Here is a 22,994-nt window from a genome sequence, read left to right as displayed (position 1 = left end):
ACGTTTATAAGTGTAATCTAGACAATCTAGTAGTGTAGTTTCCCGTTAATATTTTATAATAACTTATAAGAGCAATACCTACTGTTTATTTTTAAGGAAGTTTAATTTATTACAACACACTTTTTAGTTTTGATCGGAACACGATTAGTAGTCAAAAAAATACTTCGATTTTTAACATAGGTGGTTTTGAATAGAAAATTTAATTTAGTTGATAGAGAGATTTCCTGTATTTTTCAATATAATCGGGAAAACAAAATATTAAGGAAAACTGGAATTTTTTACTCTATACTGGTTTTTGATAAAATTTACTTCTTTATTCATTAGGTATAATTCAAAAACAAATAACTGTAGATACTTGATATTTTCAATAAATGTTTATGTTATCATTTCCCCATGGTATAATTTTTAAAAATGTTTGACTTATTCTGATCTATTGACTATTTATAGACAAAAAATTTATTTTTTTATAGATGTAGATGTGAATAAAAAATTATTCACAGGATCAACATGTTAACATGTTTTAAATTTATTTCTAGATATTAAATAAGTAGTTCTTATATCTGTTTAAATTAATTCTTACGCATTTACGCACACTTTTATTGTATATGATATGAAGTTCAAACTTTACAAAATTACCGAATACAATAATTTAGGTAAGTACTTTAGAAATAGAAGTAAGAACTTGAGCCAATTTTAACTTTAACTTTTCTGATACCTACTGTATCTTCAAATCAAATAATTATGGAATGATGATTTTAGTGGCAAATGTTTAATTATGCTCAGTTGTGGCCAAACGGATGGGGGTGGGGTGATGGAGATAGATCCTCCATGAATTTTTTTTCTGTAATATTTATAACAATTATTAAATTTATATAAATATATTGTACTATAATGTTAATGTATTAAATTTTGTTTTATTTTTTTCTCAAAACAATGCCTATGAGCATTTACAATAAAGTATTAAGATCTAAGGTATTATAATCTCAAGAGTTAATAACATTAGTCAATAAAATAAATTGTAATAAGTATCTATGAATTATGATTATATAAACTTAGTTTTAGTGTAACCAGACGTCCCGATTATCAAGGAGGTATCACAGTGGTGAATCTACAGGTCTGGACTCCCAGACGCTTATAATATAAAGTTATACAATTTATAATAATACATATTATGAAATATAATTTTTCATTTTTTCAGGACCCCCACTAATTTTGGGGGAATAATTATTTTCATTCAATTTCTATGTGTGTATCGTGTAATTAATCACTTAATTTTAAAAATCAATTAATATATTTATATTTGTTTTAAATTGTTCTTTTTTGCTGATTACCATAATTATTATTACACTTTTTCTCTAAGCGGAGGACGGGTTTTTTGTGTCATTTATCACATTTTGATTTAACATTATATCATTTTTGCAATCTAACATCTAACATTAAAAATGGGAAATTTTCAATACTTAATGTTTATTTTGTAATTCAAGAAAGAAAATTATGACTTAAAATTTTAATAAAACACTTATACTCTAATATTTTATAGACGTAATAGCATTTTAAGTGGTTTGACTCAAGCTATTTACAGACATTATTTTGTAAAATTGAAAATTTACATAGGTTCCTCATAACTTATGTATCATAATTCATCTATTCATGATGTTTTTTACAAAACTGATTATATAAGCCAAACATATAAAAATTTTCTCAGCAGATCTTGGTTATTTGCTTGTGATAGTAAATATGTTTTTGTAGACATTTATTAGTTCAAACTTTCTTCTAGTTCATTATACATTGTCACTTTCCTAATATAATGAAGTTTTAAAAATATTTTTACTAATTTCAAACTATACCAGCTATTTATTTAGTACACACTGACTAACATTGGAAGTTTTTCTGGCTATTACTTCCTTATTACGATCAAAACCTTTACATCAGTGTTTCTCAAACTTTGTATTATGGCTGCACACTATTAAAAATGTTCATACTTTGTGACACACAATAAAAGAAAAAATAAGAATAATACCTATTAATTTTTGTAAATATAGTGTCAACAAATTTCATGCATTTAATATTAGTACTTTCCGCGACACATTTGGACTTACCTGTCGACACAGCGGTTAAGAAACACTGCTCTACATTCACACTCTACAACCAAATAAAAATATAATATAAAGAACCCAGCATGTTTGTATTCTAAAGTCTTTCTAACCTCAATTACAAAATCTATATCAACAAATTTTAGTTATGGACTACATATTTCACATAAGTTAATATGTTATTAATAAATAAGACTATCTCACTATCTCAGTACAGTTTATGACAAACATTTAAGTATTTTTTTTTTTAACTCTAACCATTTGAATGATATCTAAAAATATTTTTGTACATAAATTTGATTTGATTTGAATAAATAATTTATTAAGAAACAAATATTCTTTTAATAACAATGTCCAAACAATTGATGAACAATATAAACTATTATTTACACTTAAATTTAGTTATCAAAATCTAACAAAAACTTTTATTTTCCAAATCTTTGTTCATTTCTGCTATATTGTTCCAATAATTTGTAAAACTTTAAAAATGTGACTTTATAATGTGTTTTCAATGTTCTAGAACACAAAAACAGTATAATTAATTTGTGCTTATGCAACAACATGCAAGTTAATTAAATTTAATGTTTAAATATTAAACTCACAAAAATTCAGTGACACGGGTGTGCCAAGGTAATAAACCAAATGTTGTACATGACTTGCCACAGATTACAACCAAATCAGGTTCAACCATGGGGAATGTTTTATTAATTGCACTCGACTAAAGTGTCTGAGAATTCTTCTTCTGTGCTGCACACAGTTCGCAAAGCATTTACTAATTGTAATTTAGAATGTTTAGATGTCAGTATGTTGACTTCAATTCTTGGTTCCCATTTATATCCTTAAAGTATAAAAAAGCTCATTAAAAATATATACAATTGTACCATTTTGTTTTGAATAATAAATTCTGTTTGTTGATAACAATTTATCTAATGAGACATGCAACATCATGTAATGTACTTTAATAAGACATTATTCAATAATTAAAAAATATTTACCATTAATACATTTTTTTGATTCAAATTTTATGTTATCATTGAATTCTAATCCCCAATTAATTTCTTTTAATAAGCTACTGTACTGATCTCTGAACGCAAAAAATAATTCTTCTGGAGATATACCTAAAAAAACAAATCAAAAATTTTAATATGAAATAATATAACATAATAAATCATAAGGATGCATATGTCACACAGACTTATCTGTGTATGTGGTGCTAGGATCTAAAACTAACATTGATTGGAGGGTGGATACAAGATTTTTATTGATTAATAGAGATACATTCTATATTATTAATGAAAAATGTTTTTGATAGAGCTAGCAGTGCCATATGTTGGCCAATGTTGTATTAAAATAATTTTTATTTTAATTTTATCTATAAAAATTAAGAAACAATTTAAATAATGCTTTTTCATCACACATTTTCTAATTTTAAATATTAGAAAATAAAAATGTTTACAACTAAATTTAAATTATTTAGTATAGAAAAATAACAATTAATTGTAGTACCTACTTTATAGAAACTTGATTTACACTTACATTTTTATCTAATATTTATAAACTATTTATTAGTTTTATTAATATTTATATTCAAATTTAAAATAATCATCAAGTTAAATACATTTAATTGAAAAGTCTTATTATTTAAGATAAATTTAAATTAATATATTTCATTGTATTAATAAATTGTATAACATAAACATTTTTACATTTCAAAAATATAGATTGTCTGTTTAAAATTATAAGATAGATTGGTTGTTAGGTAGGCATATTATGTAAATTATATAAAAATTTGGTGGTGATATTTAAATTTTTAATAATATATTTTTACAATTCTTAACAAAAAAAAACATTTGAAGGAAAGTTCAATATAGTGAATAGAATTTAAAATGTACTCAAATACTTGTTAAAAGAAAGTATTTAAAACATTATTAGATATATAATTCACAAAAAAGTAAATGGATACCAATACTTTTAAATAATTAACAACATTAGCAACGTCATTGACATAATAATCACGATAATAAAAAAACTAAAATGTATTTTTTAATATGATACCGTTTTCGTTATGGTAAAAACTGACGACGGGTACTTCTAGGAACAACGCCCATGCCAGCAACTTGGCCAAATATTCATAGAACACCTCCTCCTGGCACACAGACACTACGAGATGGTTTGGCAACTTTTTCAACTGATACTTCTTGTATCCGTTGATGGAACGATTCTGCCAAGGATCTGGCTGTTTGAATATCGTCTGGTCGATGAACCACGAATATAACGCATACAGAAAGTGCATAAAAATTAGTAATGACGAAAAAGCAAATTTTATTAACAGCGTTCTGTAAACTAAAAGGTTGCTCATTTTTTTTTTTCTCAAATAATATTAAAAGATATAACGGCCGTCCGATTAGCCAACTTTCATTGCGACATTTGAGCCCAGACTAAAAAAAAAAAATAAATAAATTGAAATTATAAATTACGGATTCGTTGCAACGAAAAACCCGCAGTTTTGTTGATGTTCACCGTTCGGACCGTTCAGTGTTGATCGTGATAAACCATTATCTATGGAAAATTTTTCGAGTTGTCAATGATAAAACCAAGGTTACAGTGTAACCACGTCAACAAGGTGAGTTATTATTACTTGTGAGTTGTGATCGTTTTTGAAAACATCGAATTTAATAATTACTTATTAGTTACCTATTTGCTCATTAAATAGTGTTTACTGTTTAACATTTAAGACTTCTTTTATATTTAATTTATTGGTATATTTTAAGTTTAATGCCTATTTGCTATTTTTTATCAACTAACACCTACGTGTGACGTGTGTATTGTGTATAATATAATATCTATACTAATGCATTAATGTAATGTAACGTACGAACTACGAGTTCGGGATTATCGACCCTATTAATCATTATAGTAGTATATAATACGTATATAGGTTAGTTATTCATTTTTCATTAATCATTATAAATTAAACAGTTCAGTCAAAATTCATTTTGAAAATATTTTGTTTCAAAAATAATATTATTTGAAAGCCCGACATACCAATTAACAGGTGTCAATCCTTGCACACACCTATTTGTCTACAATTCTACCTATCCAAAGTACCTACTAGAAAGACTAATTCTTAAAGGAATCTTACCAGCTTGTCAATAATAACATCCTATTTAGGTTTCCGGGCCTCTCATAGAACGTTGTAGGTATACAAAGTTCATAGAATCATCGACATAATTTCTATGTCATGTGAAAAGAATCTTTACTGCACTTGACACTATGCCTGTGCCTTTCATTTCTAGATCTCCCAAGCCTTCGACTGGGTAGTCTGGCACGAAGGAGTAATTTTTAAACTCAAGCAATTCCTTCCTCCTTATTCCTCTTAATCAAATCGTACCCGACTGATTGTTAAACATACTTCAGAAATTTCAAAAAGTAATGCTGGCGTCCCACAAGGTGGTATTTTATCTTCACTATTTTTCAAAATTGTTTACTGCTGAGTGTATTATCTGCCCAACTGTTACTTTAAATTACAATTAGATTCCCACATCCAATAGTCCTTAAGATTCAATCTAGAAAAACGATTAACATAGAAAATCACATCCGAATAAAAAGACTGACACTAAATGTCTGTTTGCGTATATGCTCAGTCCTCTTTTATCTAAATATTTTAGCACCAATCTTAAAACTAAAGTACAAATATATAAATCTCTCCTCAAGTTTATTTGGAGTATTTGGACTCATGGACTAATGGATTACAGCTCTGTGGCACAGCAAACAAATCTAATACTTATAAAATCCAAATGTTCCAAAACATCATTGTAATTCAACATCTATCTAATGTCCCACCATATATATCCAACCAAAACACTACTTGACGATTTTCATATGAAAATTATCGATGAGGAAGCACACTTCTTTTGCACTTTATTTGCACTTTCACAAGTGACTCCAAAATCATCCAGGCTGGATCTATCCATCCCAATACTATCAGGGAATCCTCATCGCGGGTTAAAAAGAAAGTGATGTCGTGACTTACTACAAAATATAATCCATATCCCTAAGAATCGTTTCAAAAATAATAGATAGGTAATAAAAAAAATTTAGTCAATTGTCGCTAATGGGTGATTTCTAAAACCCAGTGGCGGCTCGTGTGTATGTGCACAAGTGCACGTGGCACGTGCACTACCTACCAAAATATATAAATATATATATAATAAACTATAGGAATCTAAATGATTTTTATTAACTATATAGTACTATAGTTATTTTATTTTATTACCTACATAATAATATAGCTTATTGGTATTGTTTTTCTGATATTATATTCTCATGTTAGTCGATAATGAGTATAAATCATAATTATTATAAATTCTTATATAGATTTAATCATATATTCAGCTATTTATGAAAATTTAAATAATATATTATATACTGCATGTGCTATATAAGTAGGTTAGTACCTAATGTAATAATAATACCGCCCATGGCCTATTGATTGATTAAAAATGATTTATTGAAGTATAAAATAAGTTAGTGGTTTAATTTATTATAATAGTAAAATTGATTTATGATAATACGATATTTATGATTTTGTTATTTTATTGTAATTCTAAAATTACTATGGATACTTCATTTTCGCTAAATATTAATTTCTAGACAAGATATAATCTTGAACATATTTAGGCACTTTTTAAACTATATTTCAGAGTTGGGAAAAATATTATTTAAATAATTATTCGAATAAAAATTTAATTGAATAATTTTCAAACATAATACTAATACAAAATTTAAAAAAACATAATTTAATAATAGCATGTAACAATATTAACTAATATTAAAAAAAATTATTTTTACATATTTTTGTAAATAAAATGCATATTTTACAATTTTTTACTGCATAGAAATCCTTAGTAATAACTAATAACGATCAACGACTCACTTTTAGTTTTTTCGATTACTAATGAAATTTTAATTCTCTGTTTATTAAGATTAGGAATCTTGCATTCAATTTTTTAACATTTTTAATCATTCAATAAATGTTTATCGTAATCTATAAATAAAATTTAAAATTGTTGAATTATCTATAAATAATATATAAATAAATATTTAGAACATTTTACATTATAGGTATAAAAAATTATTATAAAAATAACATAATTAAATTTTCATGTTTTACAGTTATTCGTTTACAAATTATAACAAATTAAAGAAATAAATATTGTAATTTTATTAACTACACTTATCGTGTACACATATATATATATATACTTCATATTATATAGAATATGATCTAAAGTGTACATACACACATACTGAACTGTATACAGTATAGTATACAGTTCAGTGTACACACACCATTGTCACGAATCCGGGAATAAAAATCCCCGGGAAAAAATAACCTCCACATGTCTGTTATCGCGTGACCCCGCGGTTTGATCGTTTAAAAAATGAATTATGATAACAACCAATTTGCAATTTTTAATAAATGAGGATATTGGGTATTTACTATTTACATAATCAGACATATAAATTAATTATATTAATTTTTAAATTAAATTTATGTGTATGATTTACAACAAACATGTTTATTATTTATGTTCTACATTATTTTGTATAAAGATAATAAATATCAACGATGATAAAATTAAAATGTTTGTCAATTGTTCGTAAACCGAGTGCATGATGTATTTGTTGGATTGCTTGTTGAATATTATTCGTCGTATTCTAGATACGATATTCGCCAGGCGTATCACGAATTCGCTGTTGATATTTGTTAAGACAAATACCGGTACTGTTGTACCCGTGGGACTGGATCCGAAATGGGAAGTCCGAGACGTCAAAGAGTTTGTCGCCCCCAAGTTGGGTATGACTCCTGAAGAGGTTTGCTGGCTTACTCATAAGTTATTGATAATCTATGCGTTATGGTTATGCATATCCTATTTTTTTATTTTACTCACGGATTATGCTTTTTCTCATAGCTGATAATCATATTTGCTGGCAAAGAATTGCAAGACTCAGAATTATTGGAAGAATATAATCTAGCAGAACAGACTGTGTTACATGCTGTTAAGTCGAGACGCAGGTCATTTAAACGCAAGCCACGTGTCTCCACATGTATTGAAGAAGACGAAGAATTTGATGACACAAAACGTGCAGCTATAAATTTTTATGTATACTGCACGTCACCTTGTGCCAATACAACTGTTGGCAAAATCCGTGTAAGATGCTTCAAATGTAAGAGTGGTGCATTTACCGTGGACGGTGATCCAAAAAACTGGAATGATGTGCTCAAACCTAAAAGAATTACTGGACATTGTGAGATAAATCAATGTACAGTATGTATTATTAAATTTAATTTGATGCCATTGATTTGTTATTATTTTGTAATTGTTCATTTTTTTAAGGATGGAGAGGTTGGATGGTCAGAATTTTATTTCAAATGTTCTGAACATGTTACCAAAGGTGAAAATGATGAAGCAGTTGCACTACATTTGATTAGAAATAACTTACATGATATCCAATGTCTAGCTTGTACTGATGTTAGGTAATAATGTAATACTACTTTAATATTTTTATGGTTATGTCCTAATATATATTTTTATAGATCAAAAGTATTTGTATATCCATGTGATGATGGACATGTAACCTGCTTAGAATGTTTTTGTGAATATGCAGTTAGCCGACTACGAGAAAGAAGATTCATTTTTGATTATAATCTTGGTTACACATTACCATGTCCAGCTGGTTGCCCTAACAGTTTAATTAACCAACCCTATCATTTTAAAGTGTTAAGTAAAGATCATGTAAGTATCATTAAGTATGAGAGTTAATCTTATTTGATAATATCCAAACAGTCATATATCTATAATTAATAAAAAATAAATCATTAACTTCTACTATATTTGTAGTTTAGCCGTTGACATCCATAAAATATAAATACCCTGTTATTATGTGATATTGTTTTCTACAATTTTTACATATTTATTAGTTTGAAATGTATGAAAGGTTTGCAACTGAAGAATATGTACTTAATAATGGTGGTGTATTATGTCCTCAACCTAATTGCGGTGCAGGTATACTTGTTGATGATGACTGTGACAAAGTATCGTGTACTAATGGATGTGGGGTAATACTGTTTAAAAGAATTTTTATTTCAAAAAGATTCTTAAGCAAATTATTTTCTAATTTTTAGTATGTGTTCTGTAAGAAATGTCTCCAAGGTTATCACATTGGTGAATGTTTACCAAAAGAAGAGCAATTAGTTATTGATATAACTGGTTATTCAGTTGACCCTAAATTAGTGTCACAGGTATGAAATATTGATTATTAATAATAATATTATTTAATATGTACTTGGACTGGAATAAAAAAAACCGGGACTGGGTCTGTTTTTGTGCAGTTGGTTTTTGATTGCTCTGAGACTAGTAAAGACATTCAGTTATGCTTGAAAAAGTTGATTTGACTATGCCTATTTGTGCACAACTAGTTATTTTGTTATTCCATTTTGGATATACGTAATAAAAATTAAATTTTGTTGTAAATATTTTAGTCTAAATGGGATGATGCGAGTAAAGTCAAGATCAAAGTGTCTACAAAACCTTGTCCAAAATGCCGTACAGCCACTGAGCGAGATGGTAATTATTATTGAGTATTTTATATGACTTATTGTTTCTTTTATTATTTTTAAGGAGGTTGTATGCACATGGTATGTACACGATGTTCATTTCCATGGTGTTGGTTGTGTCAAACAGAATGGACAAGGGAGTGTATGGGTAGCCACTGGTTCAGTTAAAATATTATATTCAGTTTTTCAGTATTTATTTAAATGTTTACTGCATATTTAACTTAATCATAATATTTTTTTTTTTGTAATAAAGTATTATTTTCATAATTACTCCTATAGTCCCTAACCTTTTTTTCTTTATATACAAATACATTGTTAAATTACCATTTTGCAGACTATTAAAAATAATATGACAGTTTGATAGTTAAAAAGAATAATAAATTAGAAATCATAATTTTGGTTGTACTTGAAAAGCATATTTAGAATATGTAGTATAAAAAAAAATATGTGATTTAAAAAGACAATGGTAATAGAAATTAAAAAAATACTACAATGAAAGAAAAAAATTACTAGATACAGATAAAAATATAGTTTTTTTTTTTATAAAAACAAATTAATAAAATATCAAGTCAAGTTTTATTAATTAAATTCTTAAAATTTGTATTCTTTTTATAATCTATGAATAAAAGTAGATAAAAATAACCACAATAAAAATAAAATCATGTTGGTATTTAAATATAATATTTTATACTTTTATGAATCGTATAGGGTGACTACAACAATAATTATAAGAAACAAACTAATATGTTAAAATTAAAAATGTTTTTGGCTTAGTTTCCATTTATTGTTTTATCTGAAAAAAAGATAAAAAGTACTTTAATATGGTGATGACTGATGAGATGTGTTATAAATACAAGTTATATAGATTTAGTTATAAGAAAATTTTCTGTTCCAATACATGATAACAATTATACAATACAGACATATTAACCAGTATACTTTATAAGTATTTAATAATTTCCATAATATTATTAAATATGAAATATATTGTTACCAATAATCCAGTAACAATATATGGAGTTAGAGATGAAATATAATTAATTTTGCACGTGTATTTTTACAGGCCAAAAGATAATTATTTATTTTAAGTTTAAATAGGTAATCATATTTAGGTAGGTAATACAGAAAAAATAAAAGATGACATACGTTTTGATAATATATTATACAGTGAAAACTCTTTGAAAAGAAACTTGTTACAACGAAAAAATCTATGTAACGTAAATTACACGTTATAATGATTGGTTTGATTTATAACACCTATTATACTTTTTATATCCTCTATTACGAAAACTCTATAGCGAAAGAAATCTCTTGGTCCCTTCAAATTCATAATAGAGAGTTTTCACTGTAATAAAATATAAAAACTTAATGGTTTACATCATTACAATATAATTACCTTACTCTTGTTTCTGTAGCCACCCATCATCAATTAGCTGCTTCACAAGCGTCTACCCAATCATTATATATGTCGACTGGTTCTGATAAAAAGCTTGTAGTCGTTTGAAACGACTCAAGGCAAACACGACAATACACTTTTCCCACGTTTCGACTTTTGTCCCTGTGCAATTGCAGACATAGTTATTAATTTAAAATTGTGTACAAATATAAATGTTTAGTAAAAACAGATTCAGATTGCACTAAATTAGGATATGTATGACAGTTCATAATAATAATTCAGTTTTTAATTCCCACACACCTTAAAACCGATTGGCGATTGATAGCAATACTTACATTTTGACTTCGCAAGATTTTTCGTGATTGCAAAACGGACAGTTAAACTGTGTGTCTAGAGGTTCTATGGCTTTCCTTTTCGCGGGCGGCTTTCTTTTACTTTTCCTACGACCCATCGCACTGGGTGACTGGATAAGTGGTCAACACAATTCACTAAAACTATTTCGCTACAAGAACTTTAAATTTCGTTGAATTGCAAACAGAATGTATTTAAAAAAAAAAAAATTGAAAATTATCTATTGTGCACCAAGAAAAAATGTTATTTCTGTTACTCCTAGTTTTTTAATGCATCGACATTATTGAAAATTGATTAATATTCAATTAGAATTCGGGATAGAATATAAACAGTAAAAACGTCTAGACAAATCACATTGGAAAAGATCTGTAAATAACGAAATACTACTCCTTATTAGTCATTATATATAGTATATAGTCACTATTACATTTATTATCGTAGTTGTAGCTGAAATTGAACCTGCTAAAGTCTAGAACCAGAAGACAAAAATCCAAACAATTCTTTTTAATCGTTTCACGAGTTTATGTCCTATCCTCAATGGAATTAAGTAGGTATTGCATAAATAATAATTAACAATTGAATGCCGGCTGTTGATAAACGTTACAGTGTGTACAACATATTATAACTATATGAAATTTGGGTACACGGTCCAAAATGTTGACATTCGATTTAAAAAAAACTTTGCCCATTAAATTTAATCTATTTAGTATTTTGTATTAAAAATGTACGAAAGAACACGGTCTCATCTTCTAAGACTGCGGGTAAGAATATAAAACTAAGTATTAGAAATCTCAAGACCTCAATTGACAAATCATAAATATTCAACTTAGTATCTTACCCCAGTCGTCCAATATTTCACAGTTTTCCAAAAAACGACTCATAAGAATAATTTTAAAATTTTAAAATCGTTTAGTAACTATAAAATAAAATTTGAATTTTAAAATAAATAAATAAAATTTAAAAGTACAAAACTGGAATGTGATATTTGTATCTCCTTCCTATTTCATTGGCTCTTAGGAGATTTAATCTGTGCTATTATCACAAGTGAAGAACTACCCCACGCTTAAACAATAAACATAGACTTATAAGTCTATGCGCTTAGAAGTTAGAGTACATAATATTATTTATTTACAGCACGGATATATCCGTATATATATATCCGGGCCGGTTACGTACCACCTAGATCCCGCGACAAGTAGATCCCCGTACGTCAACTGGATCCCTTTGGACATTTAGAACCTCAAAGACAATTTAGATTCCATATTAACTATAATCTCCCACGTCATTTAGGTACCCAGAAATTGGCGGTAATTTGAAAAACTTGTCTAAAAAAAAATACTTAAATAACAATTTAAATGTTAAAAATATTATGAAATAGTATGAAGTATAAGTAAGTTACATGGCGTTATTAAAATCTCTAATTCCATTAATTATGTTATTAGATTCGATGTTTTAAATAAGTAGTAACGTTTCATTATATTCTGATATACACGATATATGAATTATCGATTATGTTAATGTAGAACTTATATATCATTTTTAAAAGAACTTGCTCAATTACCTATTTATTATAATAGGTAAGTACATTAAAACCTATATTATACAGAGTGACCTTTACTATACTTATTGTGACCTATACTTATTTACAAGCATTGTATGGCCACCTATTCCTTTATAAATTTATGTTGGACTTTCAAATTTTAGAGTTAACTTTGCCTAAAGGCCATATTTTTAAATTCAAATACACAGAAGTTGTACATTGTTTAAGCTATGTCATGTAACGGTATAGACTTATTTTTTCAAATGAGAAATAACCTTATATTGAGAATAATTAAGCAAATAATTTTTTTGAAAATATTTATCAAACTACATCCACATAATAATCCTGAAAAATGTTTTAAAAAAACTTAAAAATAGAGGTAACTATGTAAGTAATATTTAATCTAGTAATTACAGTAAAACAGTTTTTGCAAAGTATAAAATATTGATGAATTTATACTACCTAATCAACATACTTTTTAAATTAGCATAGCCCCCATATTTTCGAAAACTATATACAGTAGAACATCGATTATTCGCATTAATTGGGATCGAGTGGGTGCTGATAATCAAATAAGCATTAAAAATAAATTTAAAAACTAATTTACTGTGTGTAAAACGTACCTATAATATGATACATTAGAGAGGCCCATAGTAGATAATAAAATAATCTCGCATTTCATATAATATAAACACGACAAAACGAACATAACTAACGATAACTAAATTAAATTAAACTAAAAATAAATTTGTACAACAATTTTGTGGTGCGGATAACCGACGTTCTACTGTATTATCATGGATGGACGGTGGTCTTATTTTTAATACACTACATAATGTTAAATAACTTAAAAACTACTCGTCAAATGTTAGTTTGGATACAACTTTGAATTTTCAAAAAAATCATCTATTTGACTATTTAACAATTTTGATTTTAAAGGGTTGAAATCGGTGAAAATACATTTTTACGTGTAAATTGTATATCTATATTCATATAATAATAACAATAGCAATCGATAACATAAATCAGTACACATACAAATTCTAATTATTAGTTATCTCCCCATTGCCTTGCCACGGTGCCTATACACTAAACACGTTCAATTCATTTGCACTCCGTACTACCAGCAGTTCGGACACGCGTAACATCTAAAATATTTAAGCTTTTTTTTTACACATGTGACTACAAATTTAAATATTATATAATTTACACTTAAAAAAACATTCTTCATTCGACAACGCTTCCACAGCGTTTTACACTTAAAAGGAGTTTTTCCGGGCAACGCCGGGTAATTCAGCTACCTAGTAAAATACACAATAATTAATAAATAAAAATATGTGTAAATTCAATGTTTTAAGTAAAGTAATAGATACACACAATATTTCTGGCAATATTAAACTTGACCCGCTTTTGTTAGTGTATTTGTAAAATAAGAACTAATATAATAACTATACTTGGAGTCTTTTTATAACAAGTCAAAGAATATTTTTTAAATATTAAATATTATTTTATTGAAATACTTATAATAAATAATTATTTAATTGGTATTTAATAAAAAAAAAATATAAGATAAGAATAACAGTGTTAGGTAATTTTCCACACCACCTTTATTATTAAACGTCGTACAATAACATTGTCCGTATTGTTTAATAACTTTATGAGGTATTACACGAGGCGCGTTTTTTTTATTGTGGTGTCCCCAGTAGGCCTAATCCACATCGTAAGCGAGAACGCATCATATGCAGGGGCGTATTTAGGTAGGGGCTTTGGGTTCAGTTGTCCAGAATGGCAAATTTTTATTTTGTACTTTATGAGTACTGGCGCAGTGACGTCAATCATTAATATTTTTCACAACATATGTGTGCCATAGAGATATAAAATACTATAGTATTTATATAACATGGTATTCTATGGTATTAACAGTTTGACCACTATTGCGCGGCGTAGAAGTTTTTTAATTTTTTTTTAATGGGGGGAGGCGGCAAAATATGTGTTGCTCTTATCCTAAAATGCCTAAATACACAACTGATCATATGAATGCATTCAAATAATAAAAAAAAATATACAATAACTTAAACTATGTAGGTGTTAATAATATTATATAATATAAAACGGGTAATGTGTATAATATATGTGTGTTGCCGGCCGGCGATAGTGAATGTGTTGGATGAGTGGATGAGAGATGAGCGCTAATGCGTAAAGGGGGGACAACTAAATTAAGATGAGCTTCTTTTTGCTGCTGCCAATCTTCCTCCGGGTTGAAACGAAGCCGAGTGCCGACACATTTCCCATCAGCTTTGTGACAAATTCTTCTTCACTAATAAATATTAAATAATTATATATAGTATACTGTACCGTCTGTACCTACTACGATTCTAAAAGTTATAATATAATACAAACAAATACTTTGGACAGTTGATTATCAGTTGAATTTCTTTTTGCTGCTGCCAATCTTCCTCCGGGTTGAAACGAAGCCGAGTGCCGACACATTTCCCATCAGCTTTGTGACAAATTCTTCTTCACTAATAAATATTAAATAATTATATATAGTATACTGTACCGTCTGTACCTACTACGATTCTAAAAGTTATAATATAATACAAACAAATACTTTGGACAGTTGATTATCAGTTGAATTTCTTTATGCTGCTGCCAATCTTCCTCCGGGTTGAAACGAAGCCGAGTGCCGACACATTTCCCATCAGCTCAATGACAAATTCTCCGTCGGTGGGTAGTCCATGATCCAGCCAAATGTTCGGTTCCTATAAAACTTCAAATAATGTGCTAATTAAATGTAATTTAAATTTATAGTAAAATTTTAATGTTTAAAAAATCTATGTTGGTGTTCTTTTATTTTTGAATTTAAATTAATTTGAAATTTTATATTCATTATTTATTAGTTAAAAATGTAAACAAGAACTAAAAAGATTATAGTATATTGCAGTTTAACTTTCTGTTCGGTGGCCACCTTTTTAATTCCTCACTCTCTTTTATAAGAAAGTTAAACAGCACAATAACTATAAAAATATAAATTTAAACATACACAAAGACAAACTAGCTTTGTGATAAGAAAAAAAAATTGAAAAAATTGGTAATTTATCAACGTATTATTAAAATATAAAGAACACCTACAACCGTAGTACAGTATATTATCTGAAAAAAAAACCATAAAAATTAAATATAATTTAAGTAAATATTCATAATATACTGTACTACTGTTCAAAAAATTATATTAATAAACAAACACAGCCTTGCGACACTATTATTTTTGTTATTCAGATGAGCTTCTTAATGATACTGCCAATCGTCCTCCGCGGGTTGACATTATAGAAGGATATAGCGTAATTATTTCAGTTTTTTTGTTTTTCCGATATTATGGCAAGATCTGAAATTTTGTGTTTTATTTTACTATTTACCACCCAAAGTACCAAATTGATCCATTTTTGCTACATGAATTCATGACAAACAAAAAATAAACTACGTAATTGTAAAATCATTATACATTTTTCGCTACGTCCACATCCAGTATCTAAGGTGTACTATTCTACTACTATTCTAATATAATATAATCGCGAATAATACGAATAATATATGGTTGTTATTTCTCACAATTTTTGTCTACTATAACTAATGAGTAAAATAAGTAGGCATTGTGTATTATTTTTTCATCGGACCCTGGAGAATAAAATATGCGTCTACATCAACTACATCGTCCGACTAGCGCGGATTGTTCATATAAATTAATATAATTAATTTTAAGTTTAAAAAATAATTTTAATCCCAAAAAATAATAATAAAAAAAAACTTACTTAAGCGTCGATTCTTCCCGGGAAACTGAGTTGTACCAATCTACAGTGTATATGGAGTGATGCACCATGAAGAAACTCCAAATTTTTTTCATACGATCTTCATCATAATTCTAAATGGGAGTATAAAGATATTTAATGAAAATAAACAACACGAAATGAAAAGGAGAGTACTTGTCATGTACTGAAGACTGTTGTTTAACGACTGTTCATTAAGAGTATTATAGAATTATTAATCGTCTTCGACGAATGTCATCGATTGTCGTATGCCACAGATGACGAATATTATAATATGATAAATCTATGGTTTTTTTTTATAGAACTCTTTGTGATATTATACGATCTATTTTTCTATTTTAGCTGTTTGACATATTAACGTAAAATTGAAACATATAAACTATAGACCAAATCTTTATAGATATTGCAAAGTATTAATATTTTATTCTAATGAAGATGATTACAAATTATTTAATTTAATCTATAAAAATAGTGAACTAAACAAAAATAATTATATTATTATATATATTTAAAAAAAAAGAATTATGATTAATATCGTTATGTTTCTGAGTTATTATTTCTGCATTCTTTTGGTTTTAATCACGCAGTGCTTTAACTTAATCTTACATATTCTTACATGTAAACTTATACATATATATATCTGAAGACACCTATCATAATAGAAACAAATTCATACATTTTATGTATTATGGTTTCATGTAACAAATAGTACCTAGTCAATGCTTTGAGGAATTCAATTTTCAGTACCATTTTACAAAATAATCAAAAATTAAATTAAATTAAAGATAAAGAAGTAATTATTACATTGTTGCTTTATACATTAGTGATTAAGTTTATTACTGCAATAAGTGTGTGAAATTTGAATTTGAAAGAGACAGTCAGTCAACCTTCATTAATAAGTATAATTTTGATGTATTATGACTTATAATATTATATGTTGATTGATATTGCTAAGTATTTTATTTTATTTTTTTGTGTAAAGTTCGACAAAATGACAAGCTACATTTTTTCCGAAAACATTGCATTTATCATAATTATTATTATAATATTGTATAAATAATAAATATAATTTATACCGTATTATATTCTTGTTATATAGTTTTGAGTCAATAGGTACAACCCTTTCGTAAAATAATTTTAATAAATAATATCTTAAGATTAATCTACGTATGTCAAAAATTTTATTGTGTACGCATAGTATAACATGTACAAAAAACTTGTATGTCCCTACAAATAATGTTTTAAATAATAACAAAATATATAATATCGTAAATATACATAATTTCAAAATATTTTGAAAAAATACTATTTGTAAGAAATACTCTCATAAGAATTTAATTAAAGTTTTAAGTATCTAAGATTATTCGTTTTTGAACTATAACAAAATATAAAAATTATTTGAGAAAAAATATTTATTTTTAGGGTGGGTGTATAACAAACATTTATAAGTATAAATTATAAGTTATAAGTATAATATTGAACTTCAAATAGTCATAAAAAATAATGTGACTTTTCAGTAAACATATTATTTTTTTTTTTAGGTTAAGAAAAAACTAATGAGAATTCCAATATAATATTTTTAAATTGTAGATATAAAAAGAAAATATTTATATGAATATCTAACGAAAAAATTAATTTGAACATTTTATAGATTTAGCCGAATACAATCAAAATTTTAATTTTAAACGTTTATAAAATATACCGTAACTATACATTTTTTATTATAGTAAATTAGTGAACGATTGACGAAGAAGCCTGTATTAAATTTTAAATCATATTTGCATATCTATAATTTTTTTCGGCTTAATAAAAAAAAAAAAAAAATTGAATTGTTTTAAATAATGAAAATGCTTTTAAAATTATACAATTTACCTATAGAGAAATCATAATGTAGATAATTGGTAAATTTTTCAAAATTCTATAATTAGCATTTTTTAATTAAAATTAATTTTGTCGATATTATACAAGTATATAGCGTAATGATACATTTATTTTTTTGTGTTTTCGATATTATGACAATATTCGAAATTTTTTATTTTATTTTACTATTAACCACCCAAAGTACTAAATAGATCATATTTGCTACAATAATTTATGACAGAAAATAAACTACACAATTGTCAAATAAATATACATTCATTGCTATGTCCAGGATCAAAAGTATACTTGACGACTTAATTTTATTCTTGGCTATTTTATACATTGGACCAGTGGTCAACCTTTTTGGACTCTCGGTCCATATTCACTAACTAAAAATTGTTTGTGGGCAAGAAAAGAATAAAAATGTAATATACTTAAATTATTTACTATGCAAAAAAATATTGTTTAGAACTTTAAATTAAAAATAAAATTCGTCGTTTTAAAATTTAAAGCGGGCCGTAGATAATAGCTCACTGATTGCCGGCCATTGCATGGGACGATTGGAAATAAAATATAAGTCTGTCATCCAAGTATAGAAGCTTGTACACGTCAATAAATATTTATTTTAAGTATAAAAGAAAAATTTAATATTCCATAATTATGGGAAAATTAACTTACGTAAGTATTCTTCGACGCTTTTCGGCGAAATCAAGCTGTGCCATATTAAAGTTCAAACGTGCACAGCCACTAAAGAAACAGCTAGTTTATTTCTTAATTCGTCTTCTTTACGCTTCGGAATGGAATTATTGAAGTATTATATGAAAATGAGAGTACTTGTCATGTACTTAAGGCTGTTGTTTGACGACTGTTCAATACAATTATTAGAATTGTTAATCGTCTTCTACGAATGACGACGATTGTCGATTGCCACGGATGGTAAATATTGTAATAATGTGATAGATCATATGATTTTTTTATAGAACTCTATGTGATATTATAGTATTTATTTTTATATCTCAGCTGTCTTGCATACGAAACTTTTGGTATTTAATTAATTTCATACGTAAAACCATAATAATTGTATATCCTGAATTTTTTTTTTTAATTATAATTTTATTATTTCAATAGTTTTTTGGTAAAATTGTTCACTAAAAAATAAAACCATATAAATATGGTAATGTTTCCAGCTTTTTTGTTTTTCCGATATTATGGCGAGATCTGAATTTGTTTTATTTTATTTTACTATTTACCAACCAAAGTACCAAATAGATCATATTTGTTACAAGAATTCATGGCAGACAGAAAATAAACTACATAATTGTAAAATCATTATACATTTTTCGCTACATATCTAGGAATCAGGATCTAAATTCTAAGGTGTATTTATAACGACTTTATTTTATTCTTGGCAATTTCATCATTAATGCATGATCGGTAACCTTTTTGAACTCTCAGGCCACATTCACAAATTAAAAAACAGTTTGCAGACCAGATAAAAATGAAAATTTTATATTCTTATTTCTTAAATTATTTACTATGGAAAAAAATATTGTCTGGAACTTTAAATTAATAAAATATAAATAAAAAAAAATTTCAGTGTTTTAGAATTTAAAACGGGTCGTATATATAATAACCCGCCGGTTGCTGACAATCTCATTGGACTGGACGATCGAATATAAAATATAGGTCTGTCATCGAGGTAACAGCTTGTAGAAGTCAATAAACATTTATGATATATATATATATATATATATATATATATATATATAATAAATATGCATCTATTCTATTAATATGCTATTGTTATTTTATCCTATAAGTGTATAGTCGAAATATTTTGAAAATTATTATATGTATAAGAAATGCAAACATTAACATTTGGTGAAATTTTCAAATAACTACAGTTATTCGTTTTTAAATTACTACAAAAAAACAAAAAACGGTTGAGCAGAAATAGTTATCACAGAAATATGAAATGAATATCCAATATCTTAAAAATTCAAAATTCAGACAATTATAAAAAAATATTAATGCGTCTTTTCGAAAAACTTTTTATTTTTGTTAAGGATAAAAAAAACTTATATTAGTCGGGTACTCGGCCAATTAAAAATGAAAAATGCTATTTATACAATTAATATAAATATAAATTATTATTCTATAAAATGGGTCTGGTAATATACTAATATGACGATTATGTATTTTTGGTCTCACGAATTTTATGGATCGCGCGTTTGGGAATAAAATATGCATACGTATACGTCACCAGGCGTGTAGCAGATTGTCCGGTGCAATAAGTATGTATTTATTTTATGTCTAAAAAAGTAAATTAAAGCTCTAAAAGTATAGAAAATCAAACTCACGTAAACATCGATTATTTTTGTGAAACTTAGTTGTTTCATATTTAATGTCCACAAGTTCAGTAACCACATCGCCGACCCAGGAACACCTTTCCTCGTCCGTCTTTACCACGCTTCGAATTGAAGATATTGAGATATTTCATAAAAATAAGCTGAACAGAACGGCATATGCGTGTAAAATATTATATATATTAAAGTACGGTTAACGATTATTTTTTTCTCCGTTAAAATTATTACAACCGTCAATCGTCTCCGACGAATATCGAAGATTAATGATTACCATAGATGATAGATTAATATGATATATCTATATCCATAGATTATATATATGTTGTAATATTATTATTAGCCAGACATTTAAATTTATTCGGGAGTCTGCCGTTCGAGAAACTCAATTGTGTACTTATACAAATTGTATATGCATGACAAGGCGGAGGGCGGGGTAGATTGTATAGATGTTGTTCAGGACATTGAGACTCATTCAAAGTTTCTGCCATTGGCATCGCATAAATTAGTAATTAGTTGTTGTTATCGATATTTTTCGCCCGTATTATTATTGAATGACACCCGTCTTCTCATTATTAATGTAAAAATATTATAATATTATCAATAATCAATATTAATATCGAAAACCATCATAATTATTTTCCAAATAGACAAAAATATTAAATTATAGGTACTACAATTTTCTTCAAACTTTTTTATTGCTTTACTACTTTTTTTATGGTGAGTCCGTCGTCTCAAAGACCCCTGACGAGCCGCTACTGCAGGTGTTAATAAGTTTATGGCATAAACAGCTTAAAACTAATCTACATAATATTTTGAATACTTCACTGTTAGTGTTAAATAAAATAATAATACACGAATTAGTGTCTTTAAATAATATTTTTGTAATAACTTAAAACAAAATAGATAATTATACCTATATAATCGTTATTTTTCGTTAAAATATACAGTTTTCAGTTTTGTCAATATTCAAATATGGTATATGTACTAACAGTAGCGCCGAACACGGGTATGAACTGGGGAAAATTCTCCAGAAATATTTATGGGTGGGTGGATGATAATCAAAAATAGTTTGTTATGCAGTATCTTGTATGTATATAGTTAGAAATATGGTACCATTCAAACGTAACTAACTAAACATTTTTTAGTAGGTGGGTCTACACCAGCATTTGTTTCCCATAACATGAAATATAGATCGGCGCCACTGGACTTACGACTAACCTCTGAGACTGGGAGGAGTGAGAATATGAATTAAGTTAAAACTTTTAAGCAATAACAATAATATAATAGTAGCTATAGTTATATATAGTTTTACTAAGTTATATAGGTATTATTCTGATTAATATAAAAAAAACATAAGATGGTGACCAGACATGAGTTATGGCTACTTTAACTGAGAAGTGAAATGTTCAGTAACTTCAGTTATTAAATTTTAATTTTTTATTAGATGTATAAACGAGACCTAACATTATAAAAGCTTTATTTATGAAATAATTTATGCGTGTATTATTAAAACATTAGGTTATAATAGAAAATATTTTTTAATTGTCTGTTAAACAAAAATTATATGGATTATGCTAGATAACAACTGTTATACTAGTGTTACTACGATATAATAACGTAAAAGCATTTAAATACATTGATAATTAAAAATTAATAATACTAATTACAAAATTAATTAATTTGTAAAATCCTTATGATTATTTTAATCCCCCGTCAATTAGATCCTCATGCGTCATTTTAATCCCCCGTCAATTAGATCCTCATGCGTCATTTTAATCTCGCGTCAATTGGATCCTCTTGCGTCAGTTAGTCATCGGGATCTAGCTGTCGAGGGATCTATGTGACCGTTCACCATCCGTGCTTTATACTAAGGTTAGGTTAGGTTAGGTATACTAGTATAAGGTCTATGCATGAACTAAGATTATCTAAATTCTAAGATTCCA

The 22,994-nt window shown here is 27.0% G+C and overlaps 3 protein-coding genes and 2 long non-coding RNA genes across 6 annotated transcripts; 1 reads left to right on the top strand and 4 right to left on the bottom strand.

The window, feature by feature from the left end:
* Positions 1-892: 892 nt before the first annotated feature.
* Positions 893-4,805, bottom strand: LOC132922400 (dehydrodolichyl diphosphate synthase complex subunit nus1). Its single transcript, XM_060985895.1, is given in 5 exon segments — positions 893-2,609; positions 2,696-2,806; positions 2,808-2,931; positions 3,089-3,211; positions 4,149-4,805. Coding segments are annotated over 5 exon segments (753 nt in total). The 5' UTR covers positions 4,453-4,805; the 3' UTR covers positions 893-2,518.
* Positions 4,806-7,558: 2,753 nt separating this feature from the next.
* On the top strand, positions 7,559-9,984 carry LOC132921620 (E3 ubiquitin-protein ligase parkin). The gene is made up of 8 exons (XM_060984744.1): positions 7,559-7,970; positions 8,069-8,425; positions 8,495-8,634; positions 8,695-8,893; positions 9,079-9,216; positions 9,283-9,399; positions 9,640-9,724; positions 9,779-9,984. The coding sequence occupies exons 1-8, from the start codon at positions 7,770-7,772 to the stop codon at positions 9,880-9,882; spliced, it is 1,341 nt and encodes a 446-aa protein (XP_060840727.1). The 5' UTR covers positions 7,559-7,769; the 3' UTR covers positions 9,883-9,984.
* A 287-nt stretch (positions 9,985-10,271) lies between these two features.
* Positions 10,272-12,435, bottom strand: LOC132921621 (transcription elongation factor 1 homolog). Of its 2 annotated transcripts, none has more exons than XM_060984746.1 (3): positions 11,446-12,435; positions 11,116-11,272; positions 10,272-10,507 (listed from the first exon to the last, which is right to left on the bottom strand). In XM_060984746.1, the coding sequence occupies exons 1-2, from the start codon at positions 11,559-11,561 to the stop codon at positions 11,140-11,142; spliced, it is 249 nt and encodes an 82-aa protein (XP_060840729.1). In that variant the 5' UTR covers positions 11,562-12,435; the 3' UTR covers positions 10,272-10,507; positions 11,116-11,139. The 2 variants fall into 2 exon arrangements, with proteins under 2 accessions (XP_060840729.1, XP_060840728.1); XM_060984745.1 differs by having other exon boundaries at positions 11,111-11,272; positions 11,446-12,427.
* Positions 12,436-14,732: 2,297 nt separating this feature from the next.
* LOC132921863 (uncharacterized) lies at positions 14,733-15,749 on the bottom strand. The gene is made up of 3 exons (XR_009660964.1): positions 15,613-15,749; positions 15,408-15,523; positions 14,733-15,318 (listed from the first exon to the last, which is right to left on the bottom strand). It is a non-coding gene; the product is annotated as an uncharacterized LOC132921863 (long non-coding RNA).
* A 441-nt stretch (positions 15,750-16,190) lies between these two features.
* On the bottom strand, positions 16,191-19,536 carry LOC132921864 (uncharacterized). The gene is made up of 3 exons (XR_009660965.1): positions 19,364-19,536; positions 16,811-16,920; positions 16,191-16,386 (listed from the first exon to the last, which is right to left on the bottom strand). It is a non-coding gene; the product is annotated as an uncharacterized LOC132921864 (long non-coding RNA).
* Between the last annotated feature and the right edge of the window lie 3,458 nt (positions 19,537-22,994).

Source organism: Rhopalosiphum padi, chromosome 2 (assembly GCF_020882245.1).
Source record: "Rhopalosiphum padi isolate XX-2018 chromosome 2, ASM2088224v1, whole genome shotgun sequence".
Lineage (NCBI taxonomy): Eukaryota > Metazoa > Arthropoda > Insecta > Hemiptera > Aphididae > Rhopalosiphum > Rhopalosiphum padi.
This window is presented reverse-complemented; position numbering and strand designations above follow the sequence as displayed.